This window comes from Podarcis melisellensis, assembly GCF_964234715.1.
Source record: "Podarcis melisellensis genome assembly, chromosome: 4".
NCBI lineage: Eukaryota > Metazoa > Chordata > Lepidosauria > Squamata > Lacertidae > Podarcis > Podarcis melisellensis.
In genome coordinates this window covers 80,017,090-80,040,016 of record NC_138531.1, presented here as the reverse complement: position 1 = coordinate 80,040,016, position 22,927 = coordinate 80,017,090, and the positions used below count along the sequence as shown (strand labels likewise).

Below are 22,927 nucleotides of genomic sequence, written 5' to 3'. Positions count from 1 at the left end.
GAAGCAAGTCCCAATGAGTTCAATAGGAAGTCCTAGTTAGCTTGTTTCCACCTTGAACAGATTGTTCACTTCCCTTGGAATCTTCATCACGCTGCTTCTCCTCGTCGTACGCTTACAAAAACACATGGAAACACAATCTCACACTCACATTTGGCCCCTTGACATCCAGAACTATTGGCAATTTTTCTTTCAGCTTCCCCTTTTTGCATAAATGTGTCTGTCTCCCTCCTTCTCCCCTGCCCCATTAGCAATGCAAACTAGCAGGATGGAGAGGTTTCTACCTCCCCCCTCCATTTATGGTTGAAGCAAAACCATGCAGAAGGCTGCTGGATCATTAAGCTCTGCGTTCCATGTGGGGAGGGGAGGCCAGAGGTGGCACCAAGAAGGGACTGGATGGTGGCACTCAAGCACTGGAATTCATCCTTTCGGATGATTCGGCCAGGGAGGGAGCCAAGAGGCTGTTTTCCTTTGGCTTGGTGATTATAAATATTCATATGCGGATAGCTTTTCGGATACACTTAAATCAATATTTAAGCTCCAGAGGGTGGTCAAGGAAAGGGCAAAACCAAACCCCAAGCCAGCATTTTAAGGGCCTATGCACAGCGCATGGGGTAACCGAGAAATGTGGCTCAAGACGAGCAACAGTGTTTACATTATGCTATTCAGAAAAGTGGTCTGGCTACAAGAATGAATAAGGATTGTTTGAAGAACAGCACTGGGCGAATCCAAGGGCTCGTGCTTCTTCCAGAACCTGTTGCCCTCTAGATGCTGTTGGACGCAAACTCCCAGCCAGAATGGCCGGTGGATTTAGGGGTGATGGGAACAGCAGCCCAACGACAGCCGGAGGCCGAGAGGTTCCCCACTCCTGCTCTAGAAGAAGACTGGATGGGGCATCCAGAAAGCAAGACAATCAACAAAGCAAGAGTTCTCGGCATTTCTTGTCATTTCAGAAACACACCTGGAAACCAAAATGCAAGGGCTGTGGGGACTCGCCTCTGGTGGCCCGGTGAACCAGTGCTTTGCCAACTGTAATACTAACTAGGCATGTCAATGTTTCCCTCCCCCTCTGGCAGGGGGCATTCTGTGCTTTTGACAGCTGCACGAAATAGGGAAACACGTCCCCCCCAATTACTACCTCCTTTGCTGAATTTCTCCCTGTGGTCCCACTGTTAAAGCACAGGAGCCCTGCCAGAAAGAAAGCTGGCAACCTTAAAGCCAATGCTGTTTGTAAGATATAATCTCTGGCCATTTGTGAAAAATATTTCCCTGAAGTAGCTATGCCAGGATGGAGATTTTCTTGTTCAAGATTTTCTTGAGCCATTTCTCTTAGGGCTGAACAGAAAATGAGAAACTTAGGTCAGCATCAGGTTGATTAGTATCTGATTTTTCTGATCCTTTGTACATTTCCTCTACCCTTCCTTCCTTCTTTTCCTTCCTTCCTACCTACCTACATTGGCTTCCCCTTTACAACAAGCCTAATTCACAGGGTTGTTGTGAGGACAGAACCATGTATGCTGCCCTCAGTTCCTTGGAGGAAAAGAGGTACCTAAACGTAATAACAAATAAAGGATCTGCAATATTTTACCAATCTGGTGGAGAAAAGATTCTGCTGCAGGGAGCATAGGCTCGTCCAAAATGGGCTCTTGCTCCCCTCTCCTCCCAGAAGTGCTCATTGGTTCTACAAGCAGAGAATGTTAAGGCACCAGCTGTTTGGACCTTCTCAGAAAGGCCAGTATGAAGAGCGCGAGCAAAGCAGAACAAAATGCCGAAATCCACGGCTGCCTACACAGCATACATCTGTGGCACATTTAAAGCATGTAGCTTCCCCAAAAGAACCCTGGGAACTGTAGTTTACCCCACACAGGGTTACAATTCCAGGAACTCTTAACCAGCAACAGTTCCCAGGATCCTCTGCAGGGGGCGGGGCACAAGTCATGTGCTTTAAATGTATGGCATGTATCTAGCCCACACTTTGAAAGATGGGTTGTTCCCTCTGCACTCTTTGCATATGATGGGAGAAGATTTCTGTGGATCGCAGGAAATATATGCAGAGCAACTAGAATTGCTGGTGCTTTGGGTGTCCAGAGAAAAGGCTGCAATCTAAACTGCTGTTTCGAGCTGCCTCTTGAGCAGAATGCCATGCAAACATCACCCACGTCCCTCCATGCAGACGACCAGGGTGATGGATAGATATTGCAGCACAAGGGGGATTCTGTAGGTGTGCATACACACAGCGATGTAGCTAGCCGATCGGGCTCCCAGGGGTAAGCCACCTGTGGGGACAGGTGAGCCAGGCAGGGTGCTCTGGTTGGGGCCTGCATGGAGTCTGCCCACCGCCTCCCCTGCATAGGTGAGGAGGCAGCGGTGGGCGGACGCAAGCCCCATGCCACCCTTTTGGGTGGCACAGTGCCTACAGGCGCCCAAGCCACCATGTCACTCCCAGAAGAGACTCATGGCTTGGGCGTGCTGCAGGCCCTACGGTAAGTGGTGGCCCCTCCCCACCACACTAAGCTGCTGCATACATAGCCAATGTCTCTGCAACCTATTTTATATGATGCAGGCTTGTATCTCTGGGCGCTTATTCCTCCCGAAGAGAGCCGGCCACGTTTGTTGCTGGGGCCATCGTTCCTGCCCTCCCGCACACTCTCTCTCTCTCCATGATGCATTTGTTTTCCTGGCCTCCCAGCTCTCTCCGCAAGCCTTTCAGTCAAATAAACAGTGAACATTACAAAGGTTTCATACATGCACCCTTTGCGCGCTTGGATCTGGGCATGGCAAAACAGGAAATGCCAGCGCTCCTATCCAAATTTGGCTGATCTCTCACAGAACATACAACTTCTGTTACTTCCCCCCCCCAGAACTACTTCTTCTCCTCCCCCCACCCCTCCGCTTCCCTTTCTTTTTAAAACCGCGGCAAAAACAAAATGGTTTTCAATTTCACACCTCGTGGAGCACAGCCAAATTGCTGCATAAACAAGGTAAACAAATGTGAGGCAGAGCAAGGCAGCCGGCTTCAGATGAGGGATTTGCCCTACGATGTGTGCTCAAGGTCTGCGAGAAGCGTACATAACAAACTCGTTGGCTAAGGCCACAGTAAAAAGGGTTTTCTTTTCTGGTGTTTACGCTGCTGTTGCCAACCTTAGTCGAGGATGTATTAACAGTGGACGCATTGATCCCGATCTTATTACTCCAGCCACCAGCCGAGCAAAAGGACCGCCGTTATTCGACGCCAGGTCTCTGTTTCGTCGTGTCGTAGGATCGGACGACTTGAGACTGGGAAACGACCCCGTGCTCCTCTTGAGAAAACGCATACCCGTCTGGAGAAGAATAGAAGGAGCAGCGCAGAGAGGAAATCAATGAAAGAACATGCTTTGTCAATAGTTAAAAGAAAGTGCCAAAATGGTGGAATGGTTAGAATACCACCACCACCACCACTACACTCCTGCCTTTCTTCCAGAACCAGGACTCAAAGAGGCTCACAAAAATCAAGACAAGCATGAATAAAACCCAGAAAGCTAAACGTGAACAGAAGACAATAGGTAAAAAGGATAGTTAAATAGTTAAAACTGTAGAGTGGGAATGGGCCTGTGACAGCTAGGTGCACACCACTTAGATGTGGATGGCTTTAAAAGAGGATTGGACAAATTCATGGAGGATAAGGCAGTTAATGGTACTTGCCATAACCACCATGCTCTGCAGCACATGGGATAGGGCAGCCTGTGGATAATCATGAATAAAGCCCTAATAAGGTTGATACACCAAGGGTAGACAATCTGCTGCCCTCCAGTGATGTATTGTGGAATACAACTCCCATCATCCCTAGCTACTGGCAGTGCTGGCTGGGGCTGATGGGAGTTGTAGCCCACAATATTCAGAAGGCACCAGTCTATGCTACTGTAAAGAAACCATGTGCTGGAAGCAAGAGGGACATGCTTTTCACAATGTGAAACTTAAGAGCTGAAGCCCGTAGACTGAGCCCTCCTCCACTCCACCCCCCAAATTTGACCGGGACTCCACCAGATACAGCACTTAGCATGATGTTTAATCCAGCTCTGCCTTTCACTACCACCAGAGAAACAAAGAAAAACTGTTGGCATATATTTCTGTCTTCCCCATCTCCTTTACACGTGACCCAAAAGTTGACTAATTGCACATTTCCGCTATCTTTAGAAACCAAACAATGAAAGATCCCATCTCTGGCTTTACAATAGAGCCATTGAAAGCTTGAACGTCTCCCCAACTCTCCTCCCCCCTTTTAAAAGCCGCACCTATTATTCCATTCTCTGGAACAAGCCACCCATTGTTCGGAGCATGTACAGCTGCCCAGGAGTGCAAGAGCAGTGTCACAGAGGCTCTGGCACAACACAGGTCCCAAATTCTCAGCCTCTTCAATCATCTGAGACTTGAGGAGGGTTTAGAAGTTATCTGATGGTGTGTGGGAAGTAAGGCTTGCAATATTGTGAAACTATAGGTTTTCCCATTTTCTGGAGGATATCAGTGCAGAAGTATTAGAAGCATATTGCTGTTAGCTTGGATACCCTTCTGGGTGAGAGATTACAATTCATCTCCCATTTAAGGAGTTATGACCCTTCTCAGTACAGCTACCTGATCATTTTGTTAGTGTTCCCATTGGGTGAGGTGCAGCAGGTACCCAGAAGCAGCTCATCAGGTATGGCAGAGCTGCTAGGGTAACTTCCTGGCAGGGCAGTTGTTGCTACTTACCAAGAGAGGAGAGAGGCAGAGAGGAGGTCAGCACAGTGTGAAAAACATCAGTAATCTTGTGCTCCTGCTACTGGTGTGTTTGCACCACACTGACCTCCATAGGAAGGAGTATAGGAAGATGCCTTCTATATTGAATCAGAACATTGCCCCATTTAACAGCAGCTCTTCAGGGTTCCAGAGGGCAAACACTGCCAACCCAACCTGAAGATGTTAGGGATTGAACCTGGCTCCTTCTGCATGCAAATCAGATGCTCTATCATTGAGCTAAAGCCCTTAAACAACCCATATTCTATATTTTCTCTGCAATTCAATGGGGACGATAGTCTTTTACCTGCTTAATCAGGCAATTGATTTGGTAACAGACCATTTTTGTACTACTATACAGTACACATTTCTTTGTTGCATGAACTGCACTGCTAATTATTACTGGGCACCCAACCCTTTCCCTGCTTCTTTTCCTGGTGTGCTGCTTAACAGTTTCTATTGATAAGGGATGACAGAAGTTGTAGAGGATAATGGATCAGCCCCTTTTGAAAGTCTTAAAAATACAGTGAAAATTTATGCTCATGAGAAAAACAGGTGGGTGAGGATTGCAGCAAAGCCTAACTGGCCCAGCTCATTTAACGCTTAATCATTAGTATTTATGGGGGACATGCTAGCAGAGGTAAAATTTATTTTAGTACCCTCTTCTTATTTCCTGTGGCTTATCAACCTGTTAAAAGCTCGGGGATGCCTTCAACAGTGTGCACAGCCTCATAGATCACACCTGACAGCACAAGCTTTCTTGTTGTGTGTGCCAGAACATTCTTTTTCTTCACACTTTTGTTCTGGAGGGTCAAACAGCTTCTCGCATTCAGAGCGTGTCTGAAGGGGAAGGACATTTCATTGTTTTCACCTGCTTTTCAAACGATGCAACTCTGGAACCAGTCCAAAGCCTAAGGGTGTAAATCGGCAATGATTTACATCTCTGTACCCTGCACAAAAAAATAACCTCTAAGCGGGAAATTCCCTAAACAGGATGGACATAAGAACAGCCTTATATGGTGAGACCAATGGTGGTCTGCATAGTCAGGGAGCCCATTTCCAAGTGTGGCAATAAACTCCCTCCCAATAAAGACAGCAAAGACCAATGTCCCATATATACGTATTCGGAAATGAGGATGCCCAATGCCACAACATTGTGGACCCCAGGTCTATAACATGGATGGGGAACTTGTGGCCCTCCAGGTGTTGTTGGCCAAAGCTCAGGTATGATGGGAGCTGTAGTGCAGCAATATTCCCAGGCCTGCCCTAGACTCCCTGAGGTTGAACAGGGAACAACACACTTGCAGAGTATTCTCTGTATGCATACCTGACCAATGAGGTCATAGGCTGGAAGGAGGTATCTTGCAAGCACCTTAAACTAGATATTCCTGAGCTGCACAAACCTCCAAATACTTAAGAGCCACCCAAACAAAATGAATAGCTGGCGGCAGCTGGCAGGGAGGGGGTGCTAGCATGCTGCTGGCCTCTCCAGCAGTGGCATCGCTGTGTGTACCAGGAGGGAGAAAGTGAGGAGGTCAGTATGGTGCAGAGCCAACCTTGCACTCCCATCTTTGTATCTACAGTGTGCTGATCTCCCCACGACCTCTCCCTCACTAAAAGGGCAGAGGTGCCCCCGATAGGAAGTCAGGTGTTTGGTGCTGTTTCCCCTCCCCCCAGCCACCTCCCAGTGGAAAGCACAATGGTATACACTCTGGGCAGGGGTAAGTTATGCTGCAAAACCCCCGTGAACCGTGCACCATTTGATGCTGAAACAATATGTATAAAGGTAAACCTTACTGCATGCCAATGAGCGCACTGCGGAAGCAAATAGTGCAATGATGTTGCCACAGGGTCAGGCTGAATAAAAGGTTGCGCAGAAAGCTGTGTGACTCTGCCCTTCAATGGCAGCGTTAAAATATCATTTTTGATTATTTTAAACTTCAGCTGGCATCTCTTTGAAATACAGTTTAAAGCAGCAATCATACTGTAATACGTTTCTCCCGGACTTTGGGGGTTGGTGGGATATGGAGGAATTGAAGTTTTTGCAAATGTCTGAGGACATTTGAAATCTTGGGAAAGGCACAGACCCTAATTCCAGTTCCAAATAGGAGTGTCACTGTCAGCTACTTTGCTTCTCTGTCGGATCATCTCTCCCTAGCCCACCTTTTGCAAAAGGGTAAAGGTAAAGGGACCCCTGACCATTAGGTCCAGTCGTGGCCGACTCTGGGGTTGTGGCGTTCATCTCGCTTTATTGACTGAGGGAGCCTGCGTACAGCTTCCGGGTCATGTGGCCAGCATGACTAAGCCGCTTCTAGCGAACCAGAGCAGTGCACGGAAATGCCATTTACCTTCCCGCCCGAGCGGTACCTATTTATCTACTTGCACTTTTGTGCTTTCGAACTGCTAGGTTGGCAGGAGCATGGACCGAGCAAGGGAGCTCACCCCATTGCGGGGATTCGAACCGACGACCTTCTGGTCGGCAAGTCCTAGGCTCTGTGGTTTAACCTACAGCGCCACCCGCGTCTCTTTGCAAAAGGGTAAGGTAAAGGTAAAGGTACCCCTGCCCGTACGGGCCAGTCTTGACAGACTCTGGGGTTGTGCGCCCATCTCACTTAAGAGGCCAGGGGCCAGCGCTGTCCGGAGACACTTCCGGGTCACATGGCCAGTGTGACATCGCTGCTCTGGCGAGCCAGAGCTGCACACGGAAACGCTGTTTACCTTCCCGCTGGTAAGCGGTCCCTATTTATCTACTTGCACCCGGAGGTGCTTTCGAACTGCTAGGTTGGCAGGCGCTGGGACCGAGCAGCGGGAGCGCACCCCGCAGCAGGGATTCGAACCGCCGACCTTTCGATCAGCAAGTCCTAGGTGCTGAGGCTTTAACCCACAGCGCCACCTGTGTCCCTTTTGCAAAAGGGTACAAGCTTCTAATTTGAACATAGTGCGCCGCTCTCTGCTTTTCATTCATTTCTACAGGGCTTCGGATGGGAGTTACATGCCAACCCAACCCTGCCTGTTACTCCTGCTGCATTTCAGGACTGAGTTCTATTACTACTTACGTGAGACACCTTGCTGGACAGAATGAGCACGGAAGAGACTTGGAGGGGTTTTTCTGCCAAGCCTTTTCAACAAGTGGTCCCGTTCGTTCATGCTGCAAGAAGAAAGAACAAACCCAGTGAGACGCTTACGACATGAACCATTAAATGGCCTCTTTTAAAATCAAAGAAGAAAACAAGATGTGGACACAACAGTGATGGTGCAGGATCTATATAGCTTCTCCCGATACCTTTCAAGTGTAAACAAGCAACCAGCCAATTCTAATGTGCTCATGGCAGTGAGCCACTGCTGTTTAGAGAACATACATATTCCAAGTTAGTTGGAAGGTTCTATAAACTTTCATTGCACGGCATGCAAACTTCCTTAGGGTCACAACTGCTGCAGAGAGAAAGGGCAACATGATGTTATGTAGGATATGTTAAACTGTTCTATTCAGAAGTACCGGTCTTGGAATATTTCCAGATTTTTTTAAAAAAGTCAAATCACTGGTCCATTGAGCTCAGTATTGTCTGCACCAATTTGGAGTGGCTGTTGAGGGTTTGAGACCGTGCTACCTCCAGCCCTGCGTGGAGGGCTGACTGAACCTGAGACCTTCTGCTTGCAAAGCAGATGCTCAACTACCGAGTCGCAGCCAAGAAAAGTCAAGTGCAATTTTCTAAAACTTCACAAGGCGGGAACCCCAGAACTGCAAGCAGTAGATAAACTCGCCAAGGATCTTCATTCCACTAGGAGAGTAAACTCTATAATTTCCTTTGCTCCCGAAAAGAACAGTAAACATAAGAAAGAACTATTTTCTGCAACGCGTGCCAGGACTATTGCACTGCTCAAAATCCATGGCATTTAGGCTTCCAGCAGATAAGCCAACACAAACATACTAATTCCTCCTCAGGATATTATGCAAACTGTAACGGCTCCCCTCCATCCCAACACGTGAGGCAAAAAAAACTCAGTCCAGAAAGGTTTGCCTGTATGCTTCTCCTTTGTCTGCAGAACATGTTACAACGTGAGCAGGAAGAAAAATGTTGTGGGAGAACCTGGCACCAACATGGCTCCTGTGAGTTGGTGGTTTATGCCAGCGTCTCCATCTCTTCTTACTTCAGGGTGGGCAGCACCTTGGGGACAGTGCAAGCCAGGACAATCACTAATAAAGGCCTAATAAAGTCAATACATGGAAGGGTAGCCAACATAGTGCCGCCCAGTGATGTGTTGTGGGCTGCAAATTCCCCTCATCCCCGACCGTTAGCCAGGCTAGCTGGGGCTGGTGGAAGCTGTAGTCCACAATGTCAGGAGGGCCCCAGGGTGTGGAAGGCCACACAACAAGAAGAACCCACAGCAGAACTCCTGGGTGTAATCTCGGTTCTCTCCACAAAGACTCATCCATGCCTTTTAATCATCAGTGCTCTAATGATGACATGACCTCCATCATCATGATGTTTTCATCCCAAAAAAAGTTTTTGATTTGAGTTTCCATTGAAATGAGGCTGTATTTTAATGTTTTAATGTTGTATTTTAATCTTGTTTTTAAGTTGTATTTCAATCAATTTGTTTTTATATCGGGTGTTAGCTGCCCTGAGCCCAGTCTTCCTGTTATTTATTAAATTAAGCCGCTTTATCTTGGCCAGGGCAACCTAAAGCAATTTAGAACCAACCAAACAGACAGACAACCCTCGGCCCCGAGATATATGGAAACCAAGAGGAAAAAGAAATAAAAAACACCCCACTCACTTCTAAAAGGCCAGGTAGTTTTTAAAATTAGTTTTTATGAAATATTTTCTTGTGCAACAAACAAACCAAATAAAAAGAAAGGAAAAAAGGCCAGATAGTTAAAAGGCCAAAGGCATGATTATAGACGAAAGTTTTTGCCTGGCACCTAAAGATATATAATGGTGGTGCCAGGCGAGCCTCCCTGGAGATAAGGGATGATGGGAGTTGTAGTCCAACACCATGTGGAGGCCACTACGTTGGCTACCCCTACATGGTATGTACACAATTCTTTTGTTGTACTCTCACCTCCAGTCAAACTAGGTTTTCAGAATAATACAAAGAGTAACATATTGGACCAGAGAAGAAAGTGACAGTGATCGTTCTTTTAAACTACCTTTCCCTCTGGCACAAACCTTCAAGGGTCTTCTCCAAGAACTGTTGCCTATGGAAGAAATGGAATTGCCACATAGAACTACAGATATCCTGATGGGGTTTTTGTTGTTGTTACAAATCTTGAACAAGGCAACAGGACAGATGCTGCGAGACAGCAAGGAAGAATGAAACTCTGGAGTTCTCTTTGCTGGGGACCAGCTCTATTAGTTCCAAGCTTATCTGGATTTGGTCCTTTGTCTTGGGCCAGTATCTATGAGATACTGATCCCGTTTGCATGTAAGTGTGAAGCCAAATCATGGCTCAGCACAAGCATGGAGAGATCATGGCCTCTGGGCTCCTTCTCTGGTCCTGCTGCTTCTGGGAGCTAATACATGGCTTGTGTCATTTGAACCCACATACATGCTTTGTCTTGCTCCAGACCAAAAACAAGCTGTACCCATGGTCTGTTCTTTATTTGCACCTTCTGGTTCATCTGGAGGAGATAAACCTCCAGGTTTGGATGACATACTAAGCCAAACTATGGTCCAGTTCACAGCAATGCAGCAGCTTCAGTTTCTGTTCTGGGAGTTTGTGTGCTTGCACTAAGCCATGATTTGGCTTTGTGTTATGTGCAAACTAAGCCTATGATTTTCGGGTTCTGCAGTTCATTGTTTAGAATTTAAATCTCACCGTCACTGTTACAAATGCTTGCGAAATGTGATGGGGCTCCTAGCGAGTGTGGGAAATGTTAAAGTTATCAATTCTGCTAGTGATGCGTATGTCCTGTTCGCTGCCCCCCAAATGATGCATTCTTTTCCACCTGGGAAAAGGGGGTGGGTTGGGAATAATTGTTCTAGGGCATCAGCTAAGCCCCAATTAACAACGGTAAAAAGGATCCTTTGTCTTTTCAGCCCCTCCCGCAAAGGAAAGGAGTCCCTAAGCCTGGGCAAAGAACATCTGTCTTTACACATTCAGTTGACAAGCATCAAAACAAACAGAATAATTCAAAGCTGACCACAGGGTCCCAATGGCTTATTCGTTGGAGTAATTAAAAAAAGATGAGCTTCATCACCAATTAACCTACTGAGCGCTAATTAGTGTTAATGAGGATTCGAGGCACTTGCTGCAGCTTGACCCAGAATGTCCTCCAGAGTTCACTAATTGGCTGGTGGCAAAAGCGAGACACAGACAGAAGGGAAGGTTAAAGTGGATGCAGGTGTCTTGGTGATAGAACAGGCACATCCTGGGAAACTGGGTGCCTCTGCCGGGGTTTTAAAAATTCAGGTTGTCCCTCCCCCAGCTCTGGCCCCTAACAAAAGAGCAAGTTAGAAGCTGTGCTCTGACATGATTTGTGAGCAAAGCGCCAGGATCCTGGTGACAGGAGGGGGATATTTTTAAAAAAACAAACAAACAGAAGTCACTCCCATCTACTGGGGATTTCTCCTATGAAAACCCCACTGAAACGTGCAAGATTTCTTATGCACATTTCATGCATTTTATGTTGGGCTTACTTCCAAGGAAAGGAGTTGAGAAGAGAGGAAGTCATTAGCAAGCAGCAGCCTGGGAACTTGCTGGTAAAGTAATGGAGCTCACCTGCCGACATCCGCTCGAATAATTAAACAAAAGAAAAACTAGGTGAACAAGGAAGTGTTGGAGTGGACAGACAAATGCACTCAAGTGCCTGGCTCAGTTTTTATATATATATATATATATATATATATATATATATATATATATGCTATCAGCTTTTCTGCATTTATTAATGCCGTGCCATGAAATAAGCAATTTCCCCCCTTAAATATGCAAATTGTTCTGTGAAATAAGCACATTTCCACTGTGAAATACAGGCTGACACATGGCCTACTTTAGCGTTGTCTCTAGCCTTGCACTTCCCCTCTGGTTCTTTTCCAAAAATATAATTAATAATAATAGTAAAAAAAAAAAAAAACCCCATTTGCTAGCATATGTGGCTATGGGTTGGATTTTAATTTATATAGATATTTCAGTAAAGTGACAGCTCTCAGAACTAAACTAAGTAATGAACTTCTTCTGTTCAGTTTAAAACCTCATTAAGTCGGGACCCATATCATCACTGGAGAACAAAGCCCCAATAAATGTTTAGGGAAAGGAGTAGCATCTCACAGGGCACTATGGGATCTCTTCAGGCCGGACTGAGAACATCTGCCCAAACTGAAGCATCTTGTGACATTATCTGCAAGCATCAGAAGTGCTGGGACCGTGTCCCTGGTCCCTGAAGTTCAAAGTCAGTTGACTATCCCCTTAAAAGTTCTATATGGCAGGAGTGGATAACCTGTGGCTCTCCAGATGTTGCTGGACTCTCATCCTACCTGATCATGGGCCATGTTGGTGGGGGCTGATGGGAGTTGGAGTCCAACAAGATCTGGGGACCCCAGGTTCCCTATTGCTACTATAGGTCCCTTTTGAAACAAGCAGAGTGGCTGGGGAAACCCAGCCAGATGGGTGGGGTATAAATAATAATAATAATAATTATTATTATTATTATTATTTCAAACCCTTCTGATTTAGGCTGTTATTTTCTGGCAAGTCCAAATGAAATGCATGCATCAGTTTGTTGGATGTTACTATGTCTGCTTCTCTTTCTTTCTTTCTTTCTTTCTTTCTTTCTTTCTTTCTTTCTTTCTTTCTTTCTTTCTTTCTTTCTTTCTTTCTTTCTTTCTTTCTTTCTTTCTTTCTTTCTCTTTAACAGAGGGAGTTTCATGATTTGACCAGCTAAATAAGATACCCTGTTGAAGAACCGAACCCAAATTCTAAAAGTGTATATGCCTCTGAAATGTTTGCTACATTTGCTTTTATTTTTAAAAGGTAGGCAGACAATGGTAAATTCCTGGCTGTTCCTACTTTTGCTCTCCATACCTGGACTGGGCTTCCAAGGTTAAAGGGACAGGGCAGTACCCAACTAACGCGTCTCCATCAACACAAGGATTTCCACTTATGCAATGGGACTTTTCCTCCATCTCTCCTGCCTCCTACAACTGCACTAGAGGGTTGAAGGAGTCTCCAGAACAGATTTAGGGACTGCAAGGGGGAGATGGGGGGAGTCCCATTTTGCAAGTGGATGGGAGACTTACTTAGTGCTTTGCTGGACACAACTCACAATGTATGCCTTTTTTCATACATGTATAATTTTACAGGGAGCTCACAGTCATTCTAGGTTTAAAAGTGCTAACTAAGTGTACCTGATCCTAACAAGCCACAAACATTCTGAGCTAACTCACTGAAATGCATGAGCCACAGAATAACAATTTATAAAGGGAGGGAAAAAAAACCTTCCTCCTGTATGATGATCCTGCCCTTGCTTTAAGGTCCTCTTTGGGCACCACACCTACTGAAATCAAACTGTAAGTGGAGACCCAAGGATCACTTCTTCTCCATTGTGCCACCCCAATTTTGGAACTCCCTACCTAGGTACATCCACCTGGTGCCTACCCTTTGGAGTTTTTAACATGCAAGATGACAACATGTTTATTTTACCATGCTTTTTAAACTTCAGGATATTGGTTTAAAACCAAACAAGAACAAATCAATGTCACTTTTAATGACATTTTATTTTTTAGCTGCCATCGCTTCTAGTATTTCAGGGTCATTTGCTTATTTTGATGACTGATTTGGACTTTTTAATCTAATTTTTTGTTTATTGTATTTTCATTGTATAACTTGATTTGGAAAGCTGCCTTGAAATGGTCTCTTTTAAGGCATGGCATAAGTACCGTATATCAAATAAATATATATTTGTTCATCTCCGCTTCGATCTCCAGTAATTAATAAATGGAGGCCTTTCAAAATGTCTTGTGGTTTGTTTGCCTTTTCTCCCATTTTCACGGACTCTGTCAAATTTGCCATTTCAGCTATTTTCCAGCTTTGGTTCAGTCGTGCTGTTGAGAGAAAGAATTTAACAGCGACACCATTTACTTGCTACTGATATTTTATTTGCCTTTAAGAGGTTCCAGACTAGTTTGACATGGATTTTGCTGATGGGCTTAATTTAAATGGTCTAACAAAACACTGACAGGATTACTGGGGATACGGTTAGATGTGATTGCTTTGTTTCAGAAGGATTTTTCTCTATCCAACAGTGCAATCCAGTACAATGTCAACTCAGAAGGAATATCTGTTGAGTTCAACAGGACTTACTTCCAGGTAAGTGTGCATGGCAACCTCCACCAATCTGGTGCTCTCCAGATGTTTTGTACTACAGCTCCCATTGAGCTGAAAACATCTGGAGGGCACCAAGTTGGCAAAGGCCCACGGTGCCTAAAATCAGCTTTATGATCATCAGAACTTGAACTCTTTTCCATTTTCAATCAACCTGATATTGAGTCAGAGCATTTATCGGCCCACCTAGCTCTCTGTACAGTGTCAGGCAGAGGGTATCCAGGGATTCAGGCAGGGGACTACCCTAGGTCTACCTGTGAGCAATGGACCTGGGATCTTTTGCATGCAAAAGATGTGCTCTTCTACTAAGCTACAACCCTAAAATAGTAACTAGCAATGATCCTAATTATTATTTTAGCTGCACTGCTGGTGTCATCACTGACACTGATAGACTATCAATTATCTGGCGAGAAAGTATAGGTCTTATAATTGCTATAGATGGGGAGTGAAATGCTTTCGACTAGCCTTTGTTTGTTTGCATGTGTATTCTGTTCTTTCAAAGAATCAAGAGATTCCCATCCCACTTTATCCTCACAACTGTCAGTTACCCTGAGCATGCTGTGTGTGGATTTGAACCCATGTCTATTCGGTTCAAATTAAACACTCTGTTCATTTTGCGACGCTGGCTTTTTAGGTATATTAACAAATTGCTGCTTTGGTAAATCTATTAGCTTTTAAGTGGGATATCTGATTCAGAAACTCAAAAGAGGACCAGGGATGCTTTAGTTGTGATCACTGCATTGCGAGGGGTTGGACTAGATGGATCTTGGGGTCCCTTCCAACACTACAATTTTATGACCAAATTCTCTGAACTTAAATCAGGGTGAGGGAACCTGTGCCATCCAGCAGTTGTTAAATTATAGGTCCCATCACCTCCAACCATTGGCTTTGTCGGCTCATGGAAGTTGTGAGTCCAAGAACAGCAGCCCCCCTGGTATTTTACCAGCTTTCCCCCAGGTTATGAGGACCATTAGTGGTGTAGACGAGAGAGAGCATGGCAGGGGGCACAGTTCTGGGATTTTTATTTTTTGGAACACCAGGATTATTGAGGGATCCTCTTTGCTCTGGCAAGTGAATTAAGTAATAATGAGACTTTCTACTCTGTTTGTATCTGTTTAGCACAGAGGAGGCCAGAGTAGGAGGGAAATAATCTAGCTGGATACTTCTTTCCTTTTATTTGATGGTGTTCCTACTTCATGCCGGCAGTTTAAATGGAAACACATTGTTTTTTGCCAAAGCTCAACATTTTTTACAGGCTGAACCTATGCCGTCAGGATGAGTTCCAAAGAGCATATTTCCAGGAAACTCTGCATAGAATTGTAGTTTTGCTTAAAGCTTTTTAAGATTTGTGCGAAGAGGAAGCAGTAATGCTGCCATGTCTGTGTAAGTCTTTGCAGGGGGGTCTCAGCAATAAATCAGGATGGAAATTTATTCCTCTTCCGCGAAAACTCTGGGAACTGTAGCTCTATGAGGGGAATAGAAGTCTCTTAACAACACCATCAACACTGTAATTCCCAGAATTCTTGGGGGGGGGGAGGGAGCCATGGCAGTTTAAAGTAGTATAATAGTGCTTTAAATGTATAGTCTGGATGGTGCTTTGGTAAGAAGACCTTCCTCTTTTAAAGCAGAGCTCTTTCCCAGTCTGTATCTGTATTATTATTATTGTTTTAATTTTTTTGAATGAGGGGCAGACTGAGGTTAGTGGGGCACTGCCCTTTCCACTGTAATAAAATACCCTCCACTAGACTGGATCAGGGCATCCTGGGAGTGGTGTGATTCAGATGCATCTCAGACGCTTTCTTTTTGTGTCCCTGGGGTCTTCTGGAAAGAGAGGGTCTTTCTAAGCCCTCATGTCAGCAAGGCTCCATGCTGGAGTATATATGTGCTGAGGGGGGGGGGTGTATCTTGCACTGCTATTTCAGGGACCAGATAGGCATCTGTATTCATGCCCTGAGTAAAAACAACAACACAAAAACCCCCAACAACAACAACAAACCCACACACACTGAAGAGAAGTTAAATAAAGAGCTGGTCACACAGCTCCTTTTACCAAAGCAACAAGGTGCAACCAGAAGCACTTAGATGGAAAAGAATCCCCGCTGCAACATCATCGCTCCTTGTTGGTCAGAGACAGTGTGGAGACTGTGGGGATCTTTGGTTTTTAAACCTAAGAATGAAGGAAGATCGGCTTTGTTGTGCCTGATTAAAATCAAAGAGCCAGCTAAAAATGCCAGAGCCTTGTGGTGGTGAACTTAAAGATTTTCAGTTACAGGAGGCAAACGAAAACTTGGGGCAACTTGACACTTTTGAGGCTTATTTTTGTCTGTGTGGGGCTACTCCTCACAAAAAGGCATGTGCAAGGGGCTAGTTGTGGCTGTTATGAGAGCCAGGAGACCCTCAGTCCCAGCGCTGATGGATTTATATCACAGAAACATGAAATGTTACGAGTTGGAAGGGATGCACAGGGTCATTTGTTCCAATCCAGAACATTTATTGCCCACCTTCCTTCCATCATGGAACTGAAAGTAGCACCCATGAGGTTCCCAGGCAGTCTCTTACCCAGGCACTGATCAGACACAGCTCTGCTTCACTTCAGCAAAGCCATTCTATACCTTTAGATGATGCCCCATAAAGGCAGTATATGTGGAGAGCAGGAGGAGCAACTCCCAGGTGATGCACATGTTACTGGCTTAAATCAGAGCGAGGTTCTTTCCTCCCTGTTGTGTTTCAAAACACATTTGCACATTGTTGTGGGCATGGGTGTGGTTGGATGTGTTTTTAAGTCACACCAGCGTATGTTCTGGTAGGAGTTGGGGATATCAGCACATCAGCTATGAGGAAGAAAGAACTCAACATAAGGGTGTATTGGGAAAGCTGGCATTTATAGATTTGGGGACTTTTTTTTTAAGCAGTGTTGCTTTTCACAGACGGATTTCAAATCTTAGTCATTTAGGTGTGGTTGGGGCACTATAAATGCAACCGAGTTTTACAAATCTTTGTAAACATCTGGTTTTTTTAAAAAAAAATTGAGAATTTTAATAGGTTCATTTTACTTTTGTAAACCACTTCAAGGTTTTATTATATTCAAAAATGTTGTAAAAAAGAAGAAGTTCTCTTACCTATTTTCTTATGCTAGTTTGCAAAAGGAGCTGAACGAAAAGGACCAAGCAGCTTAGAGCATGGGATCAGAGAAGCTGATTGTGATGACAGTCTGCTTATCTTCCAGAACTGCCTGAACAAAGCTAACCCCTAGTGGGAATACTTGCAAGAATCCTCCCAAGGAACGCTAACATTTCAGAAGAAGAAACTGGGAAAACGCTACTGCAACCTTAGCATAACTGCCTGCACACCCATCCTACTCATAACTCACTAGAAACAAGGTGATTGTGATTACACACTCACCTCCCTAGGTTTAATGATACGCAGAAACAACAGGCCTACAGCAGATGTGAGTTAGAAGAACTAAAATAACACACCACAATTTTCACTCCCCCCAAAATTAGTATCCAAATAAGACAGACTGTCCCATCAGGAAATTCCCAGCGTATAGGTCCCCCACCCCCCGCAAACCGCCTCCCTTCCCCAGAGACAAGCACATGTTTCCAAGCAGGTGTGAAAGAGCCAGGACTCAAACAAGGCGATAAAAGACAGAACAATTCTCAGAAGGCACACAAGAGGCCTCATCATAAGCATGACACATCAACTTAAGGCCGGGCAGAGAAACTCCACTATTATCTAGTTTGCAGATGGACCACCCAGAAAACCTGGGTGCAATTAGGAAGGAGAAAAAACAAATGTGTGTTGGGGGGGAAAGAGGAGGGGGATCCTTTGGGGAAAAGGGAATGGACCGAAGGATCTGGCAGTGATTCCTTGTATTGTCCTGCATGGAAGCCTTCTGAGAATGAGGGAAGCCTGTAATGAGGAGGAGTACAGATGAAAGCATTTGGGAAAGAGAACGTAATGAAATAAATGGCTATGAAAACATACAATCGAGGAATGAATCACAGCATGGCAGTTGCATTTGGGGAATGCCAAAACAGTAACTCAACATGACTGGGGAAAGCAGATCACACAAGAGACAAGAAACACACACACAGATACACACTGCGTTACACTTAACACATGCACACAGCCTTCCAGGTGACAATGATCAAGAGATGATGACTTTATAAACAAAGGCTGTGATACAAGGGGGAACCCAAGAAGCAGTAGGAGCTGCATAACTTTAAATAGAGCTTTAAATAGCTGAGATCCCTCAGATTAGCAGGGAACAAGAACCAACCCCCTTGAACAGCCGATTAGCAGATTTCAGCTTTTGTAAAAAGAGATCCTTCTGCATGGAACCAGGAGCAGGATTGAGGACCAGAGTCTCCACACACAGAATTGCATTCACAGGTATGGAATCCTGTTTTGGGTAGCGTTATGGTCCTTGGCTGGATCAAAGTGAAAAAGTTCAGTACAGAGCAAACACAGAATAGGTTTACTTGCAACAGAATATGATCCATGCTGAAGAATGAATGGATGACTAAATAAAGCTAAATGACCTGACATTTGCTGTACAAATTATACCAGTATACCAAAGATAAGAAATTGTACAAGCAGAGTTGAGAGAGGCGAATGGGGTGGAATCCACACAGTTTCTTGTATTTCAAAAATGTTTCTCCAGCTAATTCCAAAAGTCATAAGACATCCTGGCACAGTTGAAGCTGCAATCCTGTACATGCTTAACTGGAAGTAAGTCCCACTGAGTCCAGTAGGACTTCCTCCAATCCTGAGTAGATGTTGCACCATGAATATTGGTACATTCACACCGTACGTTAGGATACTATTAGAAACAGCTATGGCTTGCCCCAAAGCATTCTGGGAACTGTCGTTTGTTACAAGTGCTGAGAGTTCGTAAACGACCCTATCGCAGAGCTACAATTTCCAGAGTCCCCTGTTAAGAAGGGATGGCTATTAAACCACTCTTGAGAATTGCAGTTCTGTCAGGGAAACAGGCCTCCCCCCATCAACTCTTAGCACCCTGAACAAACTACAGCTCCCAGAACTCTAAACAGCTAAACATCAGGAATAACCTTCTGGCAGTAAGAGCTGTTCAACTGTGGAATGGACTTCCTCGGGAGGTGGTGGACTCCTCTTCCCTGGAGGTTTTTTAAGCGGAGGTTGGATGGCCATCTGCTATGGATGCTTTAGCTGAGATTCCTGAATTGCAGGGGGCTGGACTAGATCACCCTCTGTGTCCCTTCCAACTCTTATGATTCTACAGCAGTTCAAAGTGGAATCACAGTGGTGTGAATGCGGTCTGACACTACAAATAGACTAAATACAAACCAGAGGATCTCGGAGCCTTACAGTTTAATTAGTAAGAGTTCCAAGGTTGCTGCCTGGCTATTTAAGGAAATAAAAGTGATGCGTTTACTCCTCCACTTGCCTCAGCAGCAGCTACAATATGGCAATTAGTTTCTGTCAGAATGGGCATAAAAGCCTCAGAAGGCTGCCCTTTCGTACCAGAATGGAATCTTTCTTTGAAGTCTCATTCCACTCAGGTTGGTAGTTTAGACGGTTTGGTCAAATCCCATTTAATTATCATGAAGTCCCTCGGCGGGTCACACGGTGCCATATTGTTTGAAGAACACAAGTGTTAGTTATAAAACCTTTTTGAACTTGTTCAGCTCCTCGATTTGCCGACGCACAATTGCATTCTAAAAAGGGCTAAATGAACCTTTCTGAAAGTGGGGTGGGATTGGGGGTGGGGGGAGGAGAAGCCTCGCTAGAATTCTCTCCGAAGCCTTTCAGGCCGGACAAAAGTCCCCACAGAGCACATAACACTCCTGTACAATGGGGCGTTTAATAATAGCGGTGCGTTCCATATGGTCTAGCCACACAATGGACAAGCGAGGACAGCTTAAGGCTGAAAGTGTAACAAGCCACAAGGTGAGACCAGGATGTTGTTTGCTGTGTCGAAGCATTCCATTCATAGCAGAGGTAATCACTGCTTGCTTTATCCGGACAATTGCACGGCAACCCTTAAACACTGGGTTTGTGACAGTTAACGAAGCCCAGCGGGATTGGGAACGCTTGAAACAAAGGGGGGCGGAATACTACCTTTGATAATGCATGAACGCTGCCCTGGATCCAAAAAACTTCATGACTATCAGTTGCTAGGAATCACAAGTGGGGAGAGAACTATTGAGCTCACATCTCGCTTCCCAAAGGCATCTAGCTCATCACTGTGATGGAGCAGTTGAGCCCTTTTGTCTGGTCCAGCAGTTCTGTGCAGCTCCCAGCTCCTTGTGTTACACACCAAGTCTCTTTTGAAACTGAGCGAGGCCTGAAAAGTGTTTTACGGAATTTATTTAGTTAAAATATTTGTGCTACCCCCACCAGCCAATGGTTATTGCAGCACCTTACAGCATATAAAAACCCCAATCGAAACAGCAATCAGATACTAACACAAATGCCCCAACCCAGTATATTAGGAATCTCTTTGAGGCGAGCTGCTTTGGGGGGCGGGGGCGGCAGTCATGTCTCAAAAGCAAGACAAACAGACAGTAAGTAAGTAAGTTATGTAAATAAATAAAGAAGAATAGTAAATTGGATTCCGTAGTCAGGTTAAATAAAAGCATATGGCATGGTGGAATCTACAATTAAATGGGGGAAAGTCAAAGATTCTACTGGGCACGACCAAGTCCTGCCAAAAGCAGCTCTTTGGATCTCTTTGGGTGCTGTGGATAAGGGGTTAGGCGTGACTTAGTAACTTTCACCAAGAGTTTTGACCATGAACTATAGCGCCCAATACTATTACTGATCTTTGGCATAACATGAGAAATTCTCCTCTGTAGGCCCAATGGAAATTAAGAACGTAGGAAGCTGCCTCATATGGAGTGAGGCCACTGGTCCATCTAGAGAAGTACACTAACTGGTAGCAGCTTGCCAGGGTTTCAGACAAGGGGAAATCTCCAGTCCTATCTTGAGATTCTGGGGATGGAACCAAGGACCTTCTGCACGCAGAGCAAATGCTCTATTACTGAGCTACACCAGTAACTCAATGGACCGACACACCCCTTTCATAGCTTGAACTAGTTTCAAGGGAGTTTAGGAACAAAAGGCTTTGAGATGACATAACCCACTGGATTCTGTTATCCCTATTTTTGTAAAAATATGGTCTTTTTTGTCAGCCGGTACAATAAATCAACAAGCGAGACAAGGCATCAATTTAACAAAGAAGCCACCTGAAGCACATCTTTGGATCGGCCCCAGCACCCAACGAAAACATTACATGCCATCATGCAAGAAGCACTAAATGGGGCCTTGGCCACAAGCACCAAACTATGATGGATGGAGCAGTGAAAGATGGAAGCTTTTCCCCCCTCTTTCCTCCTTTTAAAATAAAGCAGATGAATGGATAAAATTGCTGAGGAGTCTGGAGGATCTCCCATGCACTGAGGGAAAAAAAAATAATGATGGTGGGGAAGGGGGGAAATATTGATCTGGCATGCTTCCAGTTAAGATGGAATTGCCCCCACCTCTTTCCATTACTATCACGCAGCATAGATTTCCCCAGCTCTTTGGACTTAGCTTCCAACTCTTGAACCTGCTCCAGCAAAGTTTTATGGTAGGTATGCTTGGCCCTGTATCGCAGGAGAAAGACACAAAAACAAAGACACCAACAAATCAACTTTCATTGGATGCAAACGACTCCAATTTCCCCACACGGAGTTAGACAGTCAGTAGGGCTGGCTCAAGACCCTACCGCCCCAGGTTCTTTTTCAAGGATGCAGTCCAGCAGAGGATGCTGGGCTGAAAAGCATGGATTGCATGCTACCTTCTCAGTGGCGCTATTCCAGCCTACACCAACCTGGTGCCTTCCATATGTTTGGATCTCAACTCTCATCAGCCCCAATGAGCATACCGGGAGGGCACCAGGTTGGAAAAACCTGTGTGTGCAGTCGGGTGAGCACTGAAGATTGGGGAAATAAAGAGAGTGCAGCAGCATAGCATGCTAGCCGTTGATTCAGCTTGACAGTACCTGGGACAGCATCCATGTAGTGATGACAAAGCATTTTGCTTTAACAGAACGCTGTTCCTGACTTTGATCAGAAAATAATACCCAGTGCCCGATTGACGGACGGGTTACAGAGCGGGGATCTGCTACTGCCATCATTGGACTACTCAAGAGTTGGCCATTCAATGAAAAGAGAAGTAATTAATTGAATATTCATAGAAGCAGAGCCCGTTTCCATTTTGTCCTTTGAGCAGCACAGAAAACCTTAGGAGGCTCTTTGATAATGAATGGCCAATCAAATGTTCTGGTTTATGTGGCTTTTTCTTCCCTGAATCACTGCCTCCTAAAGGTGGTTCTTCTCCCTTCTTAACATGCCACTTGCAGAGGGAGAGAAAAAAGGGTGTGCAGCCAGAATTTTCTGCTTCTGTGCAGAAAGAGTGCACCATTTTTCACTACTTGCACACGATAATAATAGGTGCAAACATCTGCATCTTCAGAGCAACTGGTAACCTTAATGCCTAGATTCATTTATTTTTCAGAAAGAATCCATTCTTCCCACTTAAGAGCAGAGCTCATCTCTAGCTTTTGCTCCATCACCTTTCTCCAAAGGGAAAGTCACAAGCAAGCCATGAAATAACTTGGATTTGCACTGGTCTACACAGAACCTTAAAATGTGATCAACATACTTAATAAGGAAATTATATAATTTTCATCTGTGTCAGGCTTCGGCTTACTGGAGCAGCAGCAAAAGAATGTCGGCATTTTGATTCGCGACACCCTATTATGTACTTGAACGCTTCCTCAATTTTTTCCCCTGGCTGGCGTGAATGTTGTCAATGCAGGAGAGAATTT

At 45.0% G+C, this 22,927-nt stretch overlaps 1 protein-coding gene across 9 annotated transcripts in view; it reads right to left on the bottom strand.

Annotated features, from left to right (window-relative positions):
* Positions 1-3,089: 3,089 nt before the first annotated feature.
* The window catches only part of ATP8A2 (ATPase phospholipid transporting 8A2), a 308,445-nt gene continuing 288,607 nt past the window's right edge, over positions 3,090-22,927 (bottom strand). For 7 of the 9 annotated variants that reach the window (XM_081909320.1, XM_081909322.1, XM_081909323.1 and 4 more), the window contains 3 exons: positions 21,597-21,701; positions 7,803-7,894; positions 3,090-3,317 (listed from right to left, as the gene is read on the bottom strand). In XM_081909320.1, coding sequence (XP_081765446.1) covers positions 3,220-3,317; positions 7,803-7,894; positions 21,597-21,701 — 295 coding nt within the window. In that variant the 3' untranslated portion in view covers positions 3,090-3,219. The remainder of the gene's footprint in view (positions 3,318-7,802; positions 7,895-21,596; positions 21,702-22,927) is intronic. The other 2 variants (XM_081909321.1, XM_081909325.1) reach the window with 1 other exon arrangement.